The sequence below is a fragment of the Chiloscyllium plagiosum genome, unplaced genomic scaffold (genome assembly GCF_037043375.1).
Source record: "Chiloscyllium plagiosum isolate Xiang-an unplaced genomic scaffold, Cpla_swu_hap1 HiC_scaffold_1, whole genome shotgun sequence".
Taxonomy (NCBI): Eukaryota; Metazoa; Chordata; class Chondrichthyes; order Orectolobiformes; family Hemiscylliidae; genus Chiloscyllium; species Chiloscyllium plagiosum.
In genome coordinates this window covers 167,780,972-167,803,340 of record NW_028270139.1, presented here as the reverse complement: position 1 = coordinate 167,803,340, position 22,369 = coordinate 167,780,972, and the positions used below count along the sequence as shown (strand labels likewise).

The following is a 22,369-nucleotide window of genomic DNA, read 5'->3' as shown; positions in this document are numbered from 1 at the left end:
TGGAGAGCTGAGAGGAGATGGAGAATGGGGAGAGAAGAGATAGATCAACAGAGGGAGAGAGGAGAGGATTGAGGGGGAGAGAAATAAAGGGGAGAGGAGGAGGCGGCTATCAAAGGAAGCTATGGATTATATCAGATTAAATGAATACATATTAAGTTGTTGGATTTAGTATTAAAGCTGATAATTATGATGTATATTGAATTCAGCAAAGAAGGCCCAGTAAACTGATCAATCAAAATTTGAATATAAATGGGGAAATCTAAATGAGACAATATTTAAAAAACTGCATAAGAGTCTTTGGGTAACAGGAAAATATTTTCTAAGATGAATGTGGATCCATCATGTGCAGAAACAGGAAATGTTATAATGGGGAATGAATAAATGGTGACTGAATTGATGGAGTGCCACAGAGGCTAGCACTGCTGCCTTACACCCTCAGGAACCCAGGTTCAATTCCACCCTCGGGTGATGCCTGTATGGAGTTTGCATGTCCTCCGTGTCTGCATGGGTTTCCTCACACAGTCTAAAGATGTGCAGGTTAGGTGGATTGTCCATGCTAAATTGACCTAACAGGATGGTGTTACAGGGATAGGATATTCTTCAGAGGGTCAGTGCAGATCTAAAACAAATGTAGGACAGATGTCCTTTATTAGAGGAGCCACACACCTTGGCAATATATCATAAACTAATTCATGGGGTTATGCACGCTTGAGCAACGAAGCTACGTGCTCAAAAAATGTGGCACACTGCTGCCTCACTGTGCCAGAGACCCGGGTTCAATTCCTGCCTCGGGTAACTTCTGTGTGGAGATTGCACATTCTCCCTGTGTCTGCTTGGGTTTCCTCTGGGTGCTCTGGTTTCCTCCCACAGTCCAAAGATGTGCAGGTTGGGTGAACTGGCCATGCTAAATTGCCCGTAGTGTTAGGTGAAGGGGTAAGTGTAGGGGAATGGGTCTGGGTGGGTTGCTCTTCAGAGGGTTAGTGTGGACTTGTTGGGCCGAAGGGCCTGTTTCCACATGTAAGTAATCTAATCTAAAAAAAATGCTCACAGTTGGGAAACACTGAGCAGGCAAACAGAGGCACCTTGAACAGATAAGCTACACTTTACCATTACCTCCTAGTGAGAAAGGAACTTAGCTATGTGCAGGAGGCTGCAAAACAGCACCCCCACTGCTACATGGAGAAATTGAGGATTGCAGATGCTGGAGATCAGAGAGTGTGGTGCTGGAAAAGCACAGCAGGTCAGGCAGCATCCGAGGAGCAGGAGAATGAATGTTTCAGGCATAAACACCACACTCTCGACTTCCATAGCTACATGCCAAGCACTATAGTTCTTCTGGATGAGGGGCACTTCAACAAAATGATTCCTTAACTGGGAGGGAAGCCATGACCAAGAAAATGGCTTCCACAGAGTTAGAAAACACATTAGAATTCTGGGAGATGATGAGTAAAGATTCCTGAATAGTTACTGCAGATCCAAAGGAAGCATTAATGTCACCCCATCATTTATGAGGGTGGGAGAGAGGGAACAGGGATTGACTGATCTGTTGGTCTTTCAATAACAGCAGGGGAATGTTGGAATCTATTAGAAGTGACAGGATTGGACAGAGTCAGCATGAATTTACAAAAGGAAAGTTGAGCTTGAAAATTTCCTGGAATTTTTTGACGATCCAACTAGAAGAATGGATGAAGGGACCAATGAATGTGGTTTATTTGGGCTTTCAAAAGATAAAGTCTCATATAGGTGGTGAGCGTGCAGTTAAAGGGCATGGGATTGGGATGCAGTGTGCTGACATGGATAGAGAACTTATTGGCAGACAGGAGAAAAAAGAATTTGGAAAAACAGACCTTTTTTCTGAGTGACAGGCAGTAACTAGTGGGGTACCACAGGGCACAGTGCTTCAACTCCAGCTCTTCACAGGATGTACTATTGATTGGGAAAGGATTGGTGCAATGAGACACAGGTTGCTGAAAGTAAGCATGCAGATGCAGCAGGAGGTGAAGAAGATAGATGATTGTGACAGGGAATTCCAGGATTTTGACCCAGCGACAATGAAGGAAAAGCGATATATTTCCAAGTCAGAATGGTGAATGGCTTGGAGGGAAACTTACAGGGTGTAGTGTTCCCATGTATCTGCTGCCCATGTCCTTCTAGATTGAAGTGGTCGAGGGTTTGGAAGGTGCTGTCTAAGGATCTTCGGTGAACATCTGCAGTGAGTCTTGTCCAGTTGAAAATATATAACAAGTTGTGGTCAGTATGGATAATGGTCTCTCTCTGTTCCCATTTCAAACATATATATCAAAGTATATGATAGCCAGAGAAGCAATAGCCTCATGGTATTATCACTAGACTATTCATCCAAAGACACATCAAATATACCTGCATCAAATGTTGCTGCAACAGATGATGAAATTTAAATATAATTCTTTTGGCATTTAGTTTGGCACAACATCATGGCCAAAGGCCCAGTCCTGCACTGTATCGTTCTATGTTGTATGTGATCAGAACTAAGAAGTTAACATTCAATAATTTTGATTTTTTGAAAGACAGAAGAGGTGGAAAAGTTGATGGGGCAGCACTGTTAATAAGAGATGAAATGAGAACAATTGTGAAAGATGACCTTGGCTCGGATGATCGAGAGTGTATTTGGGGGGGAAGTAAGAAACAGAAGGGGAAAGAGCATTTTGGTGGGAGTAATGGACAGACCCCAAACAGTAGCCACTTTGTAGGAAAAGGCAATAAATAAATAAATAATAGACGCATGTGAAAAGAATAGAGCACTAATTATGGATGACTTTCATCACAGACTCCCTACAGTGTGGAAACAGGCCATTTGGGCCAACAGGGGAGGCAATGGCCTAGCGGTATTATCACTGGACGCTTAACGCACAGGCTCAGGTAATATTCTGTGAACCTGGATTCAAATCCCACCACTGCAGATGGTGGAATTTGAATTCAATAAATATCTGGAGTTAAAAGTTTATGATGACCAGGATTCCGTTGTTGATTGTTGGGGAAAAACCCCATCTGTTTCACTAATGCCCTTTCGGGAAGGAAACTGCCATCTTTGCCTGGTCTGGCCTACATGTGACTCCAGACCCACAATGATGTGGTTGACTCTTAACTGCCCTCAGGGTAATTAGGGATGGGTAATAAATGCTGGCCTAGTCAGTGATGCCCTAATGCCATGAATGAATTTTTAAAAGGTCTACACTAACCCTCGGAAGAGTAACACACCCAGACCCATTCCCCTACACTATTACTCTACGTTTCCACTAACTAATACACCGAATCTACACATCCTTTAATACCACATGCAATTTAACATGGCCAATTCACCTAACTTATATATCTTTGGACTGTGGGAGGAAACTGGTGCACCAGGAGGAAACCCACACAGACACAGGGAGAATGTGCAAACTCCACACGGACAGTTGCCCGAGGTTGGAATCAAACCCAAATCCCTGGTGTTATGAGGCAGCAGTGCTACCCACTGAGCCACCAATCGTCAAGTTGCCTGGGCCAATCAAGTTGGAAAGGGGATCAATGACAAGAACTTCATAGTGAATCAGGGATTGCTTCCTCGAGCAATATGCAAGGGAGCCAAGTAGGGAGCAGGCTATCTATGATCTAGTAATGAGGAATGAACCATGTTTCAGAGTGAAAGGTCCCCTCAGAAGTAATGATATAATTTAATCCTCTGTTTGAGCATAAGAAACTAAAGTTAAATGAATGGAATTACAATGAAAGGAGGATAGAGTTAGCGAAAGTGAACTGGTTGGATAGATTAACAGGAATGACAGTGAGGATAAATTCAGAATCCAGGAAAGGAGGACTAAAAAGATAATAGAGAGTAAACTACAAGAGCAAACCAGTGAGGAGAATAAAAATTGTCAACAAGAGCTTCTTTATGTTGACAAAAACGAAGAGAGAGGTCAAAGTAAACATAGTCCTTTTAGAAAATGAAGCTGGTGAGACAATTTTCAGGGACATGGAGATGGCAGAGGAGTTAAACAGATGCTTTGAATCAGTCCTTAAGGTGGAAGATATACTTAATTTGATTTATTATTCTCACATGTATGTCGATACGGTGAAAGGTGCTGTTTTGCATGCTCTACAGGCAGATCATACCATACCAAGTGCATCACGTTAGCAGAACAGAGTGCAGACTTCAGTATTACAGCCGCAGAGAAGGTCATAATCAGACAGCACAGAAACAGACTCTTTGGTCCAACCAGCCCATGCCAATCATGTTCCCAAACTAAACTAGCCCCACATTCCTGTGTTTGACCCATATCCCTCCAAACCTTTCCTATTCAGAAGCGTAGCCAAACATCTTTTAGACTTTGTAACTGTTCCTGCATCCATTAGTTTCTCTGGCAGTTCACTCCACACACGAACCACTCTCTGTGCAGAAACATTGCCCCGCGTGCGCCTTTTAAATTTCACCTTAAAAATAAGCCCCCAGTTGTGAACGCCCCACCTTAGAGAAAAGACGCTTGTTATTCACCTTTTCTATGACCCTTATGATCTAATAAACCTGAATAAGGTCACCCGTCAACCTCCTACACTCCAATGAAAATTGTCCCAATCTGTCCTTTCTATTTTTATTATCTTAAGCCCACCATTGCTCACAGACTAGTCAAGCAACAGCCTGACATAATCATTCTTACAGATTCATACCTTATGGATAACACCCCAGACGCTGTCATTACCATCCCTGGATATGTTCTGTGCCACTGGCAGGACAGACCTAGCAGAGGTGACAGCACAGGGGGATACAGTCAGGAGGGAGTTGCCCTGGGGGTCCTTGACTCCAGACCCGATGAAGCCTCATGGCTTTAGGTTAAAGGTGGGCAAGGAAACCTCTTACTGGCTCAGCTGATGAGTCAGTACTCCTCCATGTTGAACAACACTTGGAGGAAACACTGAGGGTGGCAAGGGTGCACAATATTCTCTGGGTGGGGGTTTTCAATGTCCACCACCAAGAGTGGCTTGGCAATAGCACTACAGATCGAGCTGGTCAGGTCCAAAAGGATATAACTGCGAGACTGGGTCTGCAGGTGGTGGTGAAGGAACCTGCAAGAGGAAAAAACATACTTGACCTCATCCTTACTAATCTGCCAGCTGCAGAACCATCTGACTATGACAGTATTGGTAAACGTGACCACCGCACTGTCCTTGTGTAGATGAAGTCCCACCTTCACATTGAGAACAACCTCCCTCGTGTTGGGTGGCACTATCATTGTGCTAAATGGGACAGAGTTTGAACAAATCCAGCAGCCCAAGACTAGGCATTCATAAGTGCTGTGGGTCATCAACAGCAGCAGAATTGTACTCCAGCACAATCTGCAATCTCATGGCCCAGCATGTCCCCCACTTAACCATTACCATCAAGTCAGGGGATTAACCCTGGTTCAATGGAGAGTGCAGGAGGGCATACCTGAAGGTGAGATATCTACCTGGTGCCAAACAGCATAAAGAGTAAATGATAGATCTGAGCAACCCAACAACTAACGGATCAGATCTAAGCTCTGCAGTCCTTCCACATCCAGTTGTGAATGGTGGTGGACAATTAAACAACTCACTGGAAGAGGCAGTTCCACAAATATTCCTATCCTTAATGATGGAGGAGCCCAGCACATCAGTGCAAAGATAAGACTGATGCATTTGTAACAATCTTCAGTCATATCCATCTCAGCCTTCTCTGGTGGTCCCCAGCATCACAGATACTGCAAAGGCTTCCGGCCTTCTGGCAACAGTATTGAAGATGTGTGCTCCAGAACCTGCTGCTCCCCAAGTCAATCTCTTCCAGTACAGTTACAACACTGGTATCTACCCGAGAATGTGGAAAATTTGCCCAGGTATGTCCTGTACACAAAAAACAGGACAAATCCAGCCCGGCTAATTACCACCCTTTAGGGTGAGAGAGGAAAGATTTAAAAGCATCAACTTTTCCTTACAGAGGGTGGTGCGTGCATAGAATGAGCTCCCAGAGGAAGTGATGGAGCCTGGTACAATTACAGTAGTTAAAAGGCATCTGGATGGATATATGAATAGGAAGTGTTTAGAGATATGGCTAAATGCTGGCTAATGGCACTAGATTAATTTAGGATATCTGGTCGGCATGGACAGATTGGACTAAAGGATCTGTTTCTGTGCTGTATATGCCTATGACTTTAAATATTAAGGAAATAAATCCGAACATTTGGAAAATCAAAATCTAATCCAGCAAAGTCAGAATGGAATGGGAAATAGTGTCTTGACTAATTAAATTTTGGTGAAGTTTCAACCAAAATGGATTGAAGGTAACCAATAAATATGTTGTATTTGGTCTTCCGCAAGGCATTCAACCAAAGTACCTCACAACATGTTAAACCATAAGAGCCAATGATGTTGCAGATAGTAAACCCACCTGAATAATGAATTGGTCAATGAGCAGGAAACAATGAGTGGGGATAAGGGGCTGTTTTTCACATTGGTGACCTGTGGCTGGTGGAGCTGCACAGGGACCTGCATTGTGAGTGCAGTTGTTTACAATCTCCATCCATTGACTTGGAGCATGTGAATGTACTGTCGTCACATTGGCAGGCAACACAAAAATATGTGGAAATGCAAGTTGCAAAAGGAATGAAAACAGTTTACAGAGAAATGTTGATTGTTAAAAGTCAGTGGGCAAAAGGTTGGCAAATGGAATATAATGTGAGAAAATGTGAAGTTGTTCATTTTGAAAGGGAGAACAAAAGAATACTTAAATGGAGAAGAATACAGAAATTTGCAACAGTGTTTTTGGGGGTACTCGCGCACAAAACACAGAAAGCAAACATGAAGCTGCAGGAGGTAATCAGGAAGGCCGCTGGCATGTTGGTCCTTATTTCAAGGCGGTATAAGAGTGAGGAAGACTGACTGCAACTGTACAAGTTGTTAGTCAGACCAGATCGGGAATAGTAGGTCCCCCTTTTTAGGGAAAGGTAATGTTTCACTGGAGGCATTTCAAAGGATGTTCTCTTGGATAATCCTGGTTTGGAGGGATTGTTTTATTAGCAAAGGCTAAACAGTTGGGACTCTACTCATTGGGGTTTAGAGGAATGAGAAATTATCTCATTGAAACACACAGGATTCTTAAGGGGCTTGACAGTGTCAATGCCGAGAGGACGTTTCCCCTCATTGGAGAGTCCAAGACCAGGGAGCACAGTCTCAGAATAAAGTGGTGCCTATTTAGAACTGAGATGAGGAGGAATTTCTTCTCTCAGAGGGTTGACTGTCTTTAGAACTGTTTGCCTCAGAGAGCTGTGGGGGGCAGAATCCTTGTGTATATTTAAGGCTGCAATAGATTCTTGATCAGTTGGGGACTCAAAGGTTAGAGGAAAGTGGATGTGAAGAATATTGGGTCAGTTGTGATCCTATTGAATGACAGAGCAGGCAGTTTTGTGGGGGGGGGGGGGGGGGGGGGGGGGGGCATGGTGGGGGGGGAATAGCCTCCTTTCCCTATTTATTATGGTCTTGTGGTATAAAAGAATCCCATTCTGTAAGAAATAAAAGCTCCCATGTCCTGTGAAAGCTCCATATGTTGACTAGTGACTTCAGAATTCATGCAATAGATACAATCCCATGCACATTACCTGTAATTCAATCCCTATTCCAAGGGTTTCATGCACACCTAGTACTCATCATTGAAATGGTTTCAGAACTGGCAAATAAGAATTATTTTCTTTTCTAATTCAACTCTTAACTGTGTCTGACTATAGGTGTAAGAGTTGTCAAAGAAGATTGGGTTAAATCATAGATAAAATTAGATTCTTTGTAGTTTGTCTGTGTCCTGTTGAAGTTGAGATCTGAGTAACAATTTGTTAATTTTTGTTTAAGTTTTTAACTTGTTGTCCAAAATGTGTAATTTGTCAACTCTAGTTAGGAACAATTGAATAATTTTGAGTGTCTTTGAATGTTTGAATTTCACTGTGTTGTGAATCCAATGAGGGGGAGGTTGATTTGGTTTGGCTTGCTGTTCCCGTGTCATAACAATGTGGAAATTTATACGATATCTGAATGGGAGAGAATAGAGAAACGGGGTTTCGAATGATACCTTAGGGGTAACACTTAAATGGCCACCTATGGATCTTTTTAACTGGAAGCAATTCAGAAAATATTACATTTGACTGGATAAACAAGAAGCAGCCTCACACGTCTAACAATGAAATATTAACGTATTTCTGATCTTCTCAATGACAATTCAGTCCAGCCTGTTATTTTTGATTGTTCCATTGTTACATGTCCACAGCTATTCCCAAGCACTTGAAGACTCATTGTTCTGAACGTGTGGTAAGAGGAAAGGAGCAACCTACAAAGTGCACCAAAGAGAAACCTCAGACATGGAAGCAATGTTGAGCAGCAGGTCAATTTCACAATAAATTACAGGACAGGAAGTCAGACCAGTGATAAAGCACAGGACAGGATCCTGAATCTCTGGAAATCGAATTTCACCTCTGATCAAAAGGAAATTTATTTAAAAGGAAATGGGACAGACTTCAGAATGTGGTAACTGGTCTGCAACTCAGCTGCTTGAAAAGGCATCTAGTGGACTGGCACTCAAAGGAATTTTTGTCAGTAAGAATGTGAATGATCTGTTAAAGACGCGGGAAAGACTGCTGGAAGTCCCAAAGACATGCTGTCTATTGGGTCCATCCATGAATCCTACTGAACACACTGAGAGTTTCACGTCTCACACTCATGCCGAAAATTCTAAGAAGTGTGTAGAACAGTTGGGTCTTGGTATCAGAAGCAGTGTTGAGACTAAATTCTGGAGCTTTGAACTGGATGTTAAGGGAGAGCATAACACTTCCAGCAGCAGTTCTAACAGCACAAAAAATACATATGTCTCTTTTTATAAGATGATCATTGTACCTATGGCCAGTGTTGAGTTAAACTGCAAGGATCTGAAACTGTCAGAAACTGCTGTCAACTCTCTGAAAGATGTTGAAATGAATCTGCGCTATCAGGAGTCAGATCATGTGAAAGATATTTTGTGCGAGCAATTCCTGGAACGATTCGGGTCACATGTAAACAGCAGCAATATTCACTTTGGGGGAAATTACTTGATAGAAACAGAAAGTGATAAATTGAAAACCCAAGAGAAAGAAGATGCTGAAGAAGTCATGAAAACATTGGTCAACACAGATTTACAAACTAGCGCGTTAGGCTTCGTCAGTGCCAGTGTTTCAGCGTCTGCGTCTCACTTTAAATCTAACGTTAACTCTACCTGCAAAAAGACTCTATTGGATAAAATAAGTGTCCGCATTACTAAGATCGGTGGCCCTGTTGAAGCATCATCGCTTCTAGACTGGAAGAAAGGCTTACAGGAACAGGATAGCACTTGGCGAGTCATTGATCGTGGCTCTGTACACAGCCTAGTTCCTGTCTGGAAAGTAATTCAACAGAACCACAGGACAGACTTTGACAATTATCAATTACTAACTGAAAGCTTGCAGAGATGCTGGGAAAGGAAAACTGGATTACAGGCTGAAGATACAGAAACTGGAAAAGTGACGGAGGTTAATACCAGTATTCAAGATCTGGTGCAGGAAGTAAGCAAATGGAACTCCATCTCAGAATCAGAGTTTGTTGCAGACTGTATTAGGAACATTTCCCAGTGTGCACACATTAAAGCCTCTTTGGGAAAACACTTCCCGATAGACACAGACAGACTGTGGTATTGTGAATTTATTTGTAAAAGCCCCGTTCAGGAATTCTTCAGTAAAGTTTTAAAATGCATTGCAGAGAATAGAATTGTGGGTGTGGATAAAATCTATCTAAAGGTTCAACTGGCACATCTGCTGCAGCCTCAAGAAATAATAAACAGCTTAGATTTTCCAAACATCTCATCAATCTTGCAACAACTGACTGACAATATCAGTGATGAGAAAGAATTAATCTTCTCCAGTTTTGAGGAAGCAAAGGAATACATTAAGAAACTGGAGAAAATATTCCAGGGGCCAGATGTTGGGAACAAATTTCAAAGTAAAGTTTGCAGTGAGCTGGGAAAATCATTGTTTCAACTACAACAAAGTAAAGATCAAGAGACATCTTTGCTCTTGACTGCACTTCTGCACCCACTATTCCACCAACCTAGTGGAATACTGATTCAGCCTCTAACAGAGGATGGCTGTAAATACCTGATCTCTCAGTTAGATCAAATCGAAACCTTCAGGCATGAAATGGAGACAATGCAGAAGGCACAATGCCAAGCCTTCCTGCTCCTCAAAGCACTGACTGCCAGAGTCACTGAGTCAGAATATAAAGATCCCAGAATAGTACTCGAAACAATGTTTGCAAAAATGGACAAAGAAGTATCGCTTCAAGTCCGTGAGGCAGTGATGACTCAGAATGGAACCTTTTTATCTGACATGGAACTTCTAAAAGAAACATTACTACATTTATCAGCCAACAAAGATGGACTGGAAGAAAACACACCATCAGAATATAGTGAAACATTGGAAAGATTCACATTCAGTGATGACAGAGAAAAGAACATCAACAAGCTCCCAGATTCTTTCTGTGAGTGGACTGAGCAATCAGGCATATCCCACAATGAGACACCACCTCAAATTGTGAATGACTTGGGATTACAAAATTACTATCCTCATAAGCTATCCCTAAATTTCACTCGGGAGATGAGCTGGGATAAACTGAGTGACAGTAAGCTGACTGAGTTAAAAGATGTCCCTTTGCGTTTCCTCCAAAAGATCCTCTCTGCCAATTCTGTTGCAAGGAACCTTGAATGGCCACTTGCTCAACAATCAGAAAGTGAGATCGATGCTGATGAAGATTTCAATGGTTTCTTTGAAGGAAATGAAACTGAGATTTCTGAGATTAATCCTCAAGATATCATTACTACTATCTTCCTTTGTGCAGATTACTTTCTACAACAGGAGCTAATGCTGAAGATGTCTCTATGCCAGTTTGCATTACCCTTTCTGCAGCCATATAGGGATAATTATTCTACAGAAAAGAAGAGGGATTCCACAGATGAACCTGGTGGCACCCTTCTCCTGTGGGCAATGCGATCTATTGTTAAAAAATGGTGCCCACAATCCCATATATCAAGTAACAGCTTTGTGCAAGAGCCAATTGTAACTGCAGCCATGCCAACCATTTCCTTCATCAGGATTGGAAGATGCAGTATCTCCAAATCCAAAATTCTCAATTTCACCTTGAGCCAGAAGCAGCAACAACAGAATATCTTCCTGCACTCGGGGATGGACTGTGGCCATGTTCCACGTGACATATCTGATGGACTAGCCGAGATCAGCTGGTACCTTCCATCTGGCAAAAAGAATTTGGACGTATTCCCCGAGGCTGCAGCATTCATTAACCTCCGAGGAGATGCTGAAATTTATCAGAGAAACACTCGGTTTCTTGCTAAAGTCTCTGCTGCTCTCATTATATTCATTGATATCATTGGGGAAAAGGAAAGAAAATTCCTTACTTCTCTTGCACAGTCACCAGCCAAATTCTTTCTCATAATCAACTCACACAGCAATCAGCAAAAGATAACCCAACAGCAAACAAAGGAACTGTTCAAAGATCTACAGTTAAAACCTCAACAATGCATTGTTCGGACAAATTTAAATGATGCAAAGCTTGTGGAAAACCTTTGTTCGAGAATTGAACAAATGATTCTAACTCAGAAAGAGAAGACCTTTCTAAACCTGGAGCAAATGGCTGAAATTGCACGAGAAAGTGGGATTCAAATCGATGAACATCATCCCAAAATACAAAATGCTAAACAATTGGCCTCCAAAATACTGGAAGGGCTTAACCCTGAAGCCATTATTGAATACAAACAGAGGGTGTTACCCTTCCATGGGAAGCCCTGGCAAGATTGGTCTAAAGCTGAGAAAGAGAAGTCTCGCATGAAACTCCGTAAGAACAAGACTACAGAGGTATACAAGTATGAGCTGGAGCAAAAGCAGAAAAAAATCCAAGGAGATCTGATCAAGCAGAACTTGTCGAAAGAGATGCAACAATTCATTACAGAACTGTTTTCAACTTGTGCAGAAGAGAGAGCGCTTTTCCTACAATGGCTGAAGTTCAATCTGGACAGTAAATCAAGGGAGATAATGTCAAACTTATGCAGCGCTTATAAAACGTTTTTGAAAGACTCAAAGCAGAAGACAAGTGAGCTGAAAGATTTGGATCAGAAAATGTCTGATAGTTCTCTTGGACTTGAGCATTTCATGAGGGAACTGGGTCAGGTTTATGAGATTTCAGTGACAGCAAGTAATATTGGCTCCGAGAGAAAAATGAACAGGAATATATTGGAGTTACCAATAGTTGCAGCTGAACTGTTGCTGGAAGGGTTCCCGCTGGAGCTCATTGATGGAGATGTTTCCAACATACCGGTTCAGTGGGTCACTGCTGTACTGAAGGAAGTAGCTAAGAAGGTGGGCACTGCTTCCCGTGTGTTTGTGGTGACAGTGCTTGGTGTCCAGAGTACAGGGAAGTCCACACTCCTAAATACAATGTTCAGTTTGCAGTTTGCTGTGAGTAGTGGCAGATGTACACGAGGAGCCTTCATGCAGTTTCTCAAGGTCACAGGGCAACTGAAAAAAGATCTTGGCTGCGATTTCATGCTGGTGATTGACACTGAGGGCCTGAAAGCTCCAGAACTTGCAACCCTTACAGACAGTTATGAGCATGATAATGAACTAGCAACATTTGTCATTGGATTAAGCAATTTAACTTTAGTAAATATAGGGATGGAAAACCCCACCGAGATGAAAGATGTTTTGCAGATTGTTGTGCATTCCTTAATCCGCATGAAACTAACTGGCAAGCGGCCAAGCTGCCAATTTATCCACCAGAATGTTGGAGATGTGTGTGCATATGATCAGAACCTGAGGAGTCGTCAAAAACTGCTGGAACAACTGGATCAAATGGTAGAGGCTGCAGCTAAACTGGAGAAGGTGGACAAAATGAAATTCTCAGATGTGATGGAGTATGATGCTGATCAGAGCAACTGGTACATCCCAAGTCTGTGGCATGGCACTCCTCCAATGGCTGCAGTTAATACTGGTTACAGTGAGCAAGTCTTTGAGCTGAAGAAGCACATCATTCAATGTTTAGTAAAACGTAGCAAATCTGAAAGAGCTTTAACAATTCCAGACTTTATCAAGTGGATGCCTGGCATTTGGGAGCAGGTGAAAAATGAGAACTTCATTTTCAGTTTTCAGAATAGTCTGGTTGCTGAAGCTTACAATCAGCTCTCCATGAATTACAAAGAGTGGGAATGGAATCTCCGCAAATTTGCACATTCCTATACATGTGAAACTGAAAATACAATAAAGAATGAAGATGGTGATCTCACCCAACTGCTCCCAAAATTGGAACTGGAGATCAGGAATACGATTGATGACAAAAAGCAGGACACACTCAATAATCTAAAAAGACATTTTGAAAGTGGTGCTGATAATGTGCAGCTGATGGAGAAATACAGGGAGCAATTCAAACAAAGCATTTCCATGTTATGTAGACAACTCCAGGATAATTTACTACAGAAATGTAAAGATACTATCAACAGGCAAGTGGGATTATCGAAAGTGGATGCTATCTGGGAAGAATTCAACAACAAGATTGAAGAACAAGTCAAGAAACTTTTACAAAATTGTAAAGAAATTCAGCAAGTGTTACATGATGAAGAACTAAAAGCTGCCTTTGAAAGAATGTGGCATGATACGCTCTCTAAATTGAACTATCAGCCCTGCAGTAAAAAAAACATTGAGGCCGAGATTGAAAATCTTCTGAGAGATGACATGGAAACACAAGGAAGAGTGATAAATGCAAGTCTGAAAGAGAAATGCCTGTCAAAGCACGGGAAGCAAACCTTTAAGATTCTGGAGAAACACATTAATGTGTCGAAGTGGAGGTTGATTAAAAACCTTGGTACAATTAATCCATCAGATTTAGAACAAGCAGGACTGATATCAAATACACTTGAGACCGAATGTAGGGAACAGATCAATAACATTGCAAAAATGGACATAGATTATGATATCAAATATTGTATTGAACTTTTGGACAACATAAACAAAAAAATCAACGATAATGATTCAGATTCAAAGTTTAGAATGAGTGAGATTTTCAGGGCAGAGTTTAAACTTCACATGTGTGGCTACGCTGCACCAAGATTCATGGAAATGCAATCCAAATTTATCAACAAACATGATCCACAGAAGCGGCTGGAAAGCAAAAAAGATCAATACTTTGAACTATTCATGGTGATTTACAAGGAGCAGGATCAGAATCAGCAACAAGCAGAACGATTTGTAAAATGCTGCTTTATGCCAGCTGTCAGAGATGCCACACTCAACAGCCTCAGCCTGAAAATAGTGGACGATATGAAAAAAAATGATCCTGAGGGGAAGTACACACTCCGCAATAACTTCATTGTCGCACTTCTGATCTATTTAAAACAAACTAACAGCTTCGAAGAATATTACCAGTATATTAATAACCTTGAGAATTTTGCATCCAACTGGCTTCACAAGCAGGTTATTGCACAGTGCAAAATGCAATTTAAAGGAGAAATGAAATTTATACATCTAGCTAAGGAAATTGTCAAAGAAATCTCTCAACAGGCCATTGAATTTGTCAGAGATGTATCACAGCAGAACATTTCTGGAAATGTTCAGGGCTTCCTTGATCTGTTTGTTAATAAGTTCAAAACAAAAATTGCGATGCCCAAAGAGGAGTTGAAATTTGTTTTATTCCAGACTGACAGCAATGCCAAGAAATTTGCAGAAGCAGTTCTACTGTCTATTGCAGAGGCAGAGAAGCTCCTCCTCCATGAGGTGACAGGCTGGAATGTTGAAGCAAAGGTGAAAGAATTATCTGTAAAACCAAATAAGGAACTCTTTAAAGGCTTATTCAGTTGCACAAAGAAATGCCCTTTCTGTGGCGTTTTCTGTGATGCAGAGAGCCCTGAGCACCAGCAGCATTTCAGTAAACAGCACAGGCCTGAAGGATTAACTAGTTGTCAATGGACAGACAGCCAGCGTCTTGTGGTGGATGTTTGTACAACTTCAGTAGCAACCAATGCACAATTCTGCAATGGTGACACAAATGGTAAGTACGTACCCTACAAGGACTACCAAACAGTCAATGATTACTATAAATCCTGGACTATTCAAAAGGAACTCACTGCAGAGGCAACATCCTACTGGAAAAAAGTTTTTTATACTTACAATGAGAAATTTGCTGAGAGATATGGAGCAAAATGTGCAGAAATGAGCAAATCCTGGGACATTGGATGGGATGAAATAAAGAAGCAGCTGATCAAAACATATAACACAAATATCGAATCCCTGTAGGAGCCTTTTCAATATCTTAGCAATGCAAACACCTTAAATCAATCAGAAATTACAGAGTATATATGGAAATGTCAAGAAATGCATTACTGTAAAATTTCAAATGCCACAATGCTAAATTAAAACTTAGGAGAAATGTTTTCACTCACGTTTTATTAAGTATAATTAAGTTATGGAATGTTATTAGGGAAAGGAACTGGAGAGGACATTAGAAATTAGGTCAAGAAACAGCCAGATATATTTCTAACAGGAATTTGGGATATGACGAAGAGGGATTGAAAGGTGTAGAGAGAAAGTGTTGAGGGATAGGGTGAGAGAGACCGAGGGACATGGAGAAGGTATTGAGTGACATGGACTGAGTAACTGAGGGACAGGGTGAGAAATTTGTTAAAATTGTGGATTGGCCACGTCAACATTTGTAAGAAAGGTTTAATCTCACTGCCAATTCCTGATTCTCTTTCTTAAGAATAGAGCACTATATCAGACACACAATCAGCTTCCAGGTCAGTTTCTTCTCAGTTATGTATTAAATAGCTCTGAATGCATCAGTCTAAAGTGTAGGGAAATGATATTTGCTTATGAATCTCTACCAAGAAAAGCTTACACAATGTAATTATATTCTTAAATATTGTTAATATGTTGCAGGCTCTGCAAAGCCACATTATTCATATTTTTTATATGTGAATTTGAAAAGATTCACAAATATTCAAACTGAAGCAGTAACAGGCATCTGCAGGTACAATGTGAGGCAGGAATCTGAGTAGATAGTTTCAGATTAGAAACCATTTCTAGTACAGAATGGGCTGAATAGCCAGTTTTGGTGCTTTAATTCTGAGCATTCAATGATTTATGTCAGTTCTGCCTGTAACCTCTATCTCTGAAACTGAAGAACCAGAGGATGCATGACCTTAATGGGCAGAGTTGGTTTTACTTCTGTTGACAACTAGAGACAAGGAAATTGTCACAGTGGGACAGGAACAAGTTCCTTTAGGAACTGCAACAGAACAAACACAAAGATAAATTACTTCACTAGGAAATGCACCTTCGTGCCATCTGAATTCTCCCTCCACAGAAACTCTACAATCTACAAATCCACACACAGTATCTGACTTAGACAATAAGACCTTGGAGCAGAAGTAGACTATTCAGACCATTGAGTCTGCTCCATCATTAAATGGGATTATGGTTGAGTTGATAATTGTCAACTCCACTTTCCTTCCTTTTCTCCATCGTAATTAAAATAAATCTATCTCAGCTTTGAATATACTTCATAACCCAGGCTTGAGTGTCCTTTATGGTAAAGAATTTCACAGATTCACGACCCATTGAAAGAAAAAATGCCTCCACATCCTTGTCTTACATTTGCAATCCCTCATTCTGAGATTACGACTCTGGTCGTAGACTCTCTCGTAAGTGGAAGCATATCTTAGAATCATAGTATCATAGAATCCCTACAATGTGGAAATAGACCATTTGGCCCAAAACGTTCACACAGACCCTCCAAACAGTATCCCACCCTGACCCTATCACTCTACATTTACTAGATTAGAATGGTGCTGGAAAAGCACAGCAGTTCAGGCAGCATCCGAGGAGCAGTAAAATCGACGTTTCGGGCAAAAGCCTTTCATCAGGAATACAGGCAGAGAGCCTGAAGGGTGGAGAGATAAATGAGAGGGGGGTGGGGTACATTTACCCCTGATTAATGCACCAAATGTACACATCCCTGATCACTATGGGGAAATTAGCATGGTCAGTCCACCCAGCCTGAACATCCTTGGACTGTCATGTCTCAGCAGAATAATCTCTGAAAGGAATTTCTGCAAAGGTAGAGTCCGATAAAGAGGATAATAAGTGAAACCTGACAGTACTTGCTCCTCCTTACGTCTCCATTGTCTGAGTAGAATTGTGTGAAACAACCCAAGAAACCACTGGGGCCATTACAGCTTTGGATCATCTTCATACAGAAGGAGAAACAGCAGAACTAACATTGGGTTAACTGATGAGCAAGGGATTTGAACCAGGAAAGTGCTGATTCCTTGATGAGATGGCAGCACTCACAGTGAAATTGGAAGAACGTATAATGAGACATGTCATTTGAATAATGAAAAAGCGCTGCTTGCAATTGTCATTTTAACTGTGTGTTCTAATGACAATCTAGGTGTACTTTGTGTCCTCTGCTAATTACTGAGCACAATAACTCAACAACAGTGAAGATAGTCATTCGGCTAAAAATGTGTAGGTGCCTTCAAGTAATTAATAGTACTTTTAACGTTAATCATCAATTATTTTTAAAAATCACATAACACCAGGTTATAGTCCAACAGGTTTAATTGGAAGCACTAGTTTTCGGAGCACTGCCCCTTCGTCAGGTGGTTGTGAAGGAGCAGCCAGCGCTCCGAAAGCTAGTGCTTCCAAATACACCTGTTGGGCCATAACCTGGTCCTATGGGATTTTTAACTTTGTACACCCCAGTCCAACACCCGCATCTCCAAATCATCAAGTAATGATTGGTTACAGTGCTTGCAGTAAAATAGTAAATTTGATAAAGTTAAGCATTCTGAGTTAGTTCAGTCCATAGCTGGTTTGTAATAAAATAGAATAATGCAAAGTAACAGTATAACTCAGACAACTGTTGGTAGAAGTTTAAGACATTATAATGTATCACTGCAAGTTGGTGCAAAAAGTAACCTTGAATTCATGGAAAGACGGAGGGAGAAGAATAGTTAAGATTCAGAAGTTAGACTCCAGATCCTTGAAGTAATACCAGAGGCTAACTACTTACACTTTTACTTGGTTACAGTCATTGTATCAACAATAATAAATGATTTAAAACTGAAAGCTCAGAATCACAGCTATGTTACAGAAGAGGAGGAGGTCATTCAGCCCATCAAATCTACACCTTGAGCGCTTTATCCACTGCCAATCTCCCACTTTTTACAATATTTTTGCAGTTATATTTATCAAAATAATCATCCAATGCCTTCTCCTGTTACCGTGGTGTATAAACTGAAGCCCAGCTCCTCAATACAAAAGCACCAAGAACTCAATGTTTACTGTTCTGGTATGTGTATTTGCCTTCAGCCATTACTGTGATGCTTTAATCTGAACTACAGTTGCATTTCCATGATATGATGTGAAATTAACATAGTGAACTGTTATTGCTTGAGTAGCTGTAATTGAATAAAGTAGATTTTAGCTGTACATGAATGGTGTCCTGTCAAATCCTTCACTGAGCTGAGCAAAGAATTCCCAGTTCCACACTATGTTTACAAAGGATTGTCTGTGCAGCTGAATCTTATTCCTTGATCCAGTTTATTTAAACATTGGTCATTATCAAAAATGCCCAAAATCCTGAAACCCATTTGCATTCTCATATCCCCCAGTCCATTACTGACTTGATATGCCCAAAACATCGATTCTCCTGTACCTCGGATGCTGCCTGACTAGCTGTGCTTTTCCAGCACCACACTCTTTGACTCTGATCTCCAGCATCTGCAGTCCTCACTTTCTCCTTCCTCTATTCCCTGCCTGTTCATGTGTCTGGCTAAATGTCTGTTAAATATTGCTATCATATCTGTGTCTACCAGTTCCCCTAGCAACATGTTCCAGGTCCCTCAGCCTCTGGGGCTCTAACAAAAACAAAGTTTGTCCAATCTCTTCTTATTTGACAATGGGTCCACCTTGATCTCCTCTGCAGTTGGGGTGAGTGATCCACCTTCCAGAATTCACCTCAGTCACTTCTCACTATTGCCCTCTGCTCATTATAATGCTGAGTCTGGGATCTACCAAGCTTCATTGCAGCGTTGACTCAAACATGGACCAAAGGGCTTAACTCCAAGGGGTGAGGAGAGAGTGACTACACTCCACTGAATGGGGCATCAAGGAACCCCAGCAAAATTGAAGTAATTGGTAATATGGGAGAAAGCCTCTCCATTGGTTGGAATAACACTGAGCACAAAGGAAGATGGTTTCAATTCATAGGATCACAGGCAAAATGATGCCATTCAGCCTTTTAGGTCCACGTGGTTCTCTGGGTATTCCATGTTATCTCCTCCACTTCCCGTACCCCTGCCCTTAAACCCCAGGCCTTCAACTGCAAAAAGGATAGAACCCCCTTGGTCCTCACCTTCCAACCCATTACTCTCTGGATACAGCACAATATCCTCCGCCATTTCTGCCATCTACAAACAGACCCCACCATCAGAGATATATTTCCCTCCCCACTCCTATTTGTCATCTGCAGAAACCATTCCCTCCTTGATTCCCTCATTAGGCGCCCCCACCAACCCACCCTCCACTCCCGGCACCTTCCCTTGTTGCAGCAAGGGGTGTAAAACCTATGCTCACACCTCCCACCTCAGCTCCGTCGAAGGCCCCAAAGGATCCTTCCATAGTCAACAGAGATTTCCCTGCACATCCAAACACCTCATCTACTGCGACCATAGCTCTCGATGTGGTCTCCTCTACGTTGGGGAGACAGGACGCCAACTCACGGAATGTCTCTGAGAACATCTCTGCGACACATGTAGCAAATAACCTCACACCCTGTGGCTGACCACTTCAACTTCCCCCTCCCACTCCTGGGCCTCCTCCACCGCCAAATCCAAGCCATTCGACATCTAAAGGAAGATGGCCTCATATTCCGCCTTGGGGCCCTCCACCCTCCGGGATCAATGTTGACTTCACCGGTTTCCCTTTTTCCCAACACCCCCCACCTTATCCCAGATCCAACCTCCCAACTCAGCACCGCCCTCTTGAACCATCCTACCTATCCCCCTTCCTTCCCACCTATCTGCTGCACCCTCCCCTCCGATCTATCACCATCACCTCCCACCTGTATCTCCCTATCACCTTTCCAGCACCCCACTCCACCCTCCTATTTATCCATCAACTCCCTTTCCCCCCACCCACATTCCTAATGAAACATCGATTCTCCTGCTCCTCGAATACTGCCTGACCTGCTGTGCTTTTCCAGCACCACACTTTTTGACCTCATTCTAACTTGTCACCAATCTGCTGCTGTTTCTCCAAATCCTGAACATTATTTCTATTTAAATATCATTCAACAGACTCTTGAATGCCTCAACTGAACCTACCCCTGTCACACTTTCAGGCAGTGCATTCCATACTCCAACTAATCACTGTGTGAGAAAAGCGTTTTCTCGAATTACATTTGCTCCATTTGCAAATCACTTTGAAGCCATGCTCCATGGTTCTTGATGTGTTTAAAAGTGGAAAAGGTTCTTCCCTGTCCACTCTGTCCAGACCCTTAGTGATTTTGAAAGCATCAATCAAAGTTCCTCTCAGCCTTCTCTTCTCCAAGAAAATCAGTCCCAATCAATCCTTGTCATTGAAGTGTGTCTCATCCCTGAAACTACTCTCACAACAGGGGTCACGGAGCTGTATAGTACAGAAACAGACTCTTCAGTCCAACTTGTTCATGCTGACCAGATATCCTAAATAAATCTAGTCCCATTAGCCAGCATTTGATTGATGTCCCTCTAAATCCATGTCTCTGACTCTATTTACGTACCCATCCAGATGCCTTTTAAATGTTGTAACTGTACCAGCCTCCACCACTTCCTCTGGAAGCTTGTTTTATACATGCATACCCTCTGCATGAAAACCTCGCTCCTCAGGTCCCTTTTAAATCTTTCCCCTCTCTCCTTAAACCTATCCCCTCTAGTTTTGGACTCCCCATCCTGGGGAAAAGACCTTGTCTATTCATCCTATACATGTCCCTCATGATTTTATAAGCCTCTATAAAGTCACCCCTCAGCCTCCAACACTCCAGGGAAAACAGCCCCAGCCTCTCCCTCATGCTCAAACCCTCCATCCCTGGCAACATCCTTGTAAACCTTTTCTGAATCCTTACAACATCCTCCCTATATCAGAGAGACCAGAATTGCGTACAGCATTCCAACAGTAGCCTAACCAATGTCCTGTACAGCCACAATATGACCTCCCAACTCCTATACTCAATGCTCTCACCAATAAAGGCAAGCGTACCAAATGCCTTCTTCATTGTCCTGTTTACCTCAGACTCCACTTTTAAGAAACTATGAACCTGCATTGCAAGGTCCCTTTGTTCAGCAACATTCCCCAGGACCTTATCATTAAGTATTTAAAGCTTGCCCTGATTGGTCTTTCCAAAATGCAGCATCTCATATTTATCTAAATTAAATTTCATCTTCCAAAGACTAAGAAGCTTACATGAAGTCACTCCAGGACTTACAACCAAGGTAATAAAGGAGGTTTGAAATAAAATTTTAAAGATGATGTTCTGCTGCACTTTAGAGATGATACAATTCCATCAACCTCCCCAAAAAGAACAGTAACAAGAGAAGCTGAACAGTGGGGTTGGTTAATATAGAACACAATGACTTTATCCACCATGTACATCAACATATATGCTATACAGTATTCCCAATTCCTCCGCCGGATCTGCTCCCAGGAGGGCCAGTTCCATCACAGAACACACCAGATGGCCTCCTTCTTTAGAGACCGCAATTTCCCTTCCCACGTGGTTAAAGATGCCCTCCAATGCATCTCGTCCACATCTTGCACCTCTGCCCTCAGACCCCACTCCTCCAAACATAACAAGGACAGAACGCCCCTGGTGCTCACCTTCCACCCTCCCAACCTTCGCATAAACCAAATCATCCGCCGACACTTCCGCCACCTCCAAACGGACCCCATCACTAGGGATATATTTCCCTCCCCACCCCTTTCCACCTTCCGCAAAGACCGTTCCCTCCGTGACTACCTGGTCAGGTCCACGCCCCCCTACAAGCCACCCTCCCATCCTGGCACCTTCCCCTGCCACCACAGGAATTGCAAAACCTGCACCCACACCTCCTCCCTCACCTCCATCCAAGGTCCTAAAGTAGCCTTCCACACCCATCAAAGTTTTACCTGCACATCCACCAATGTCATTTACTGTTATCCTTTGCTCCCAATGCGGTCTCCTCTACACTGGGGAGACTGGATGCCTTCCAGAGCGCTTT

The 22,369-nt window shown here is 42.2% G+C and overlaps 1 protein-coding gene across 1 annotated transcript; it reads left to right on the top strand.

Moving 5' to 3' along the window:
* Positions 1–2,834: 2,834 nt before the first annotated feature.
* On the top strand, positions 2,835–18,563 carry LOC148152268 (interferon-induced very large GTPase 1-like). The gene is made up of 2 exons (XM_087992139.1): positions 2,835–2,898; positions 8,279–18,563. The coding sequence occupies exon 2, from the start codon at positions 8,514–8,516 to the stop codon at positions 15,363–15,365; it is 6,852 nt and encodes a 2,283-aa protein (XP_087848265.1). The 5' UTR covers positions 2,835–2,898; positions 8,279–8,513; the 3' UTR covers positions 15,366–18,563.
* Positions 18,564–22,369: the final 3,806 nt, after the last annotated feature.

Coding starts and splice junctions, on each gene's coding strand:
- LOC148152268 (XM_087992139.1), top strand. CDS start 8,514: ATGGGACAGACTTCAGAATGTGGTAACTGGTCTGCAACTCAGCTGCTT.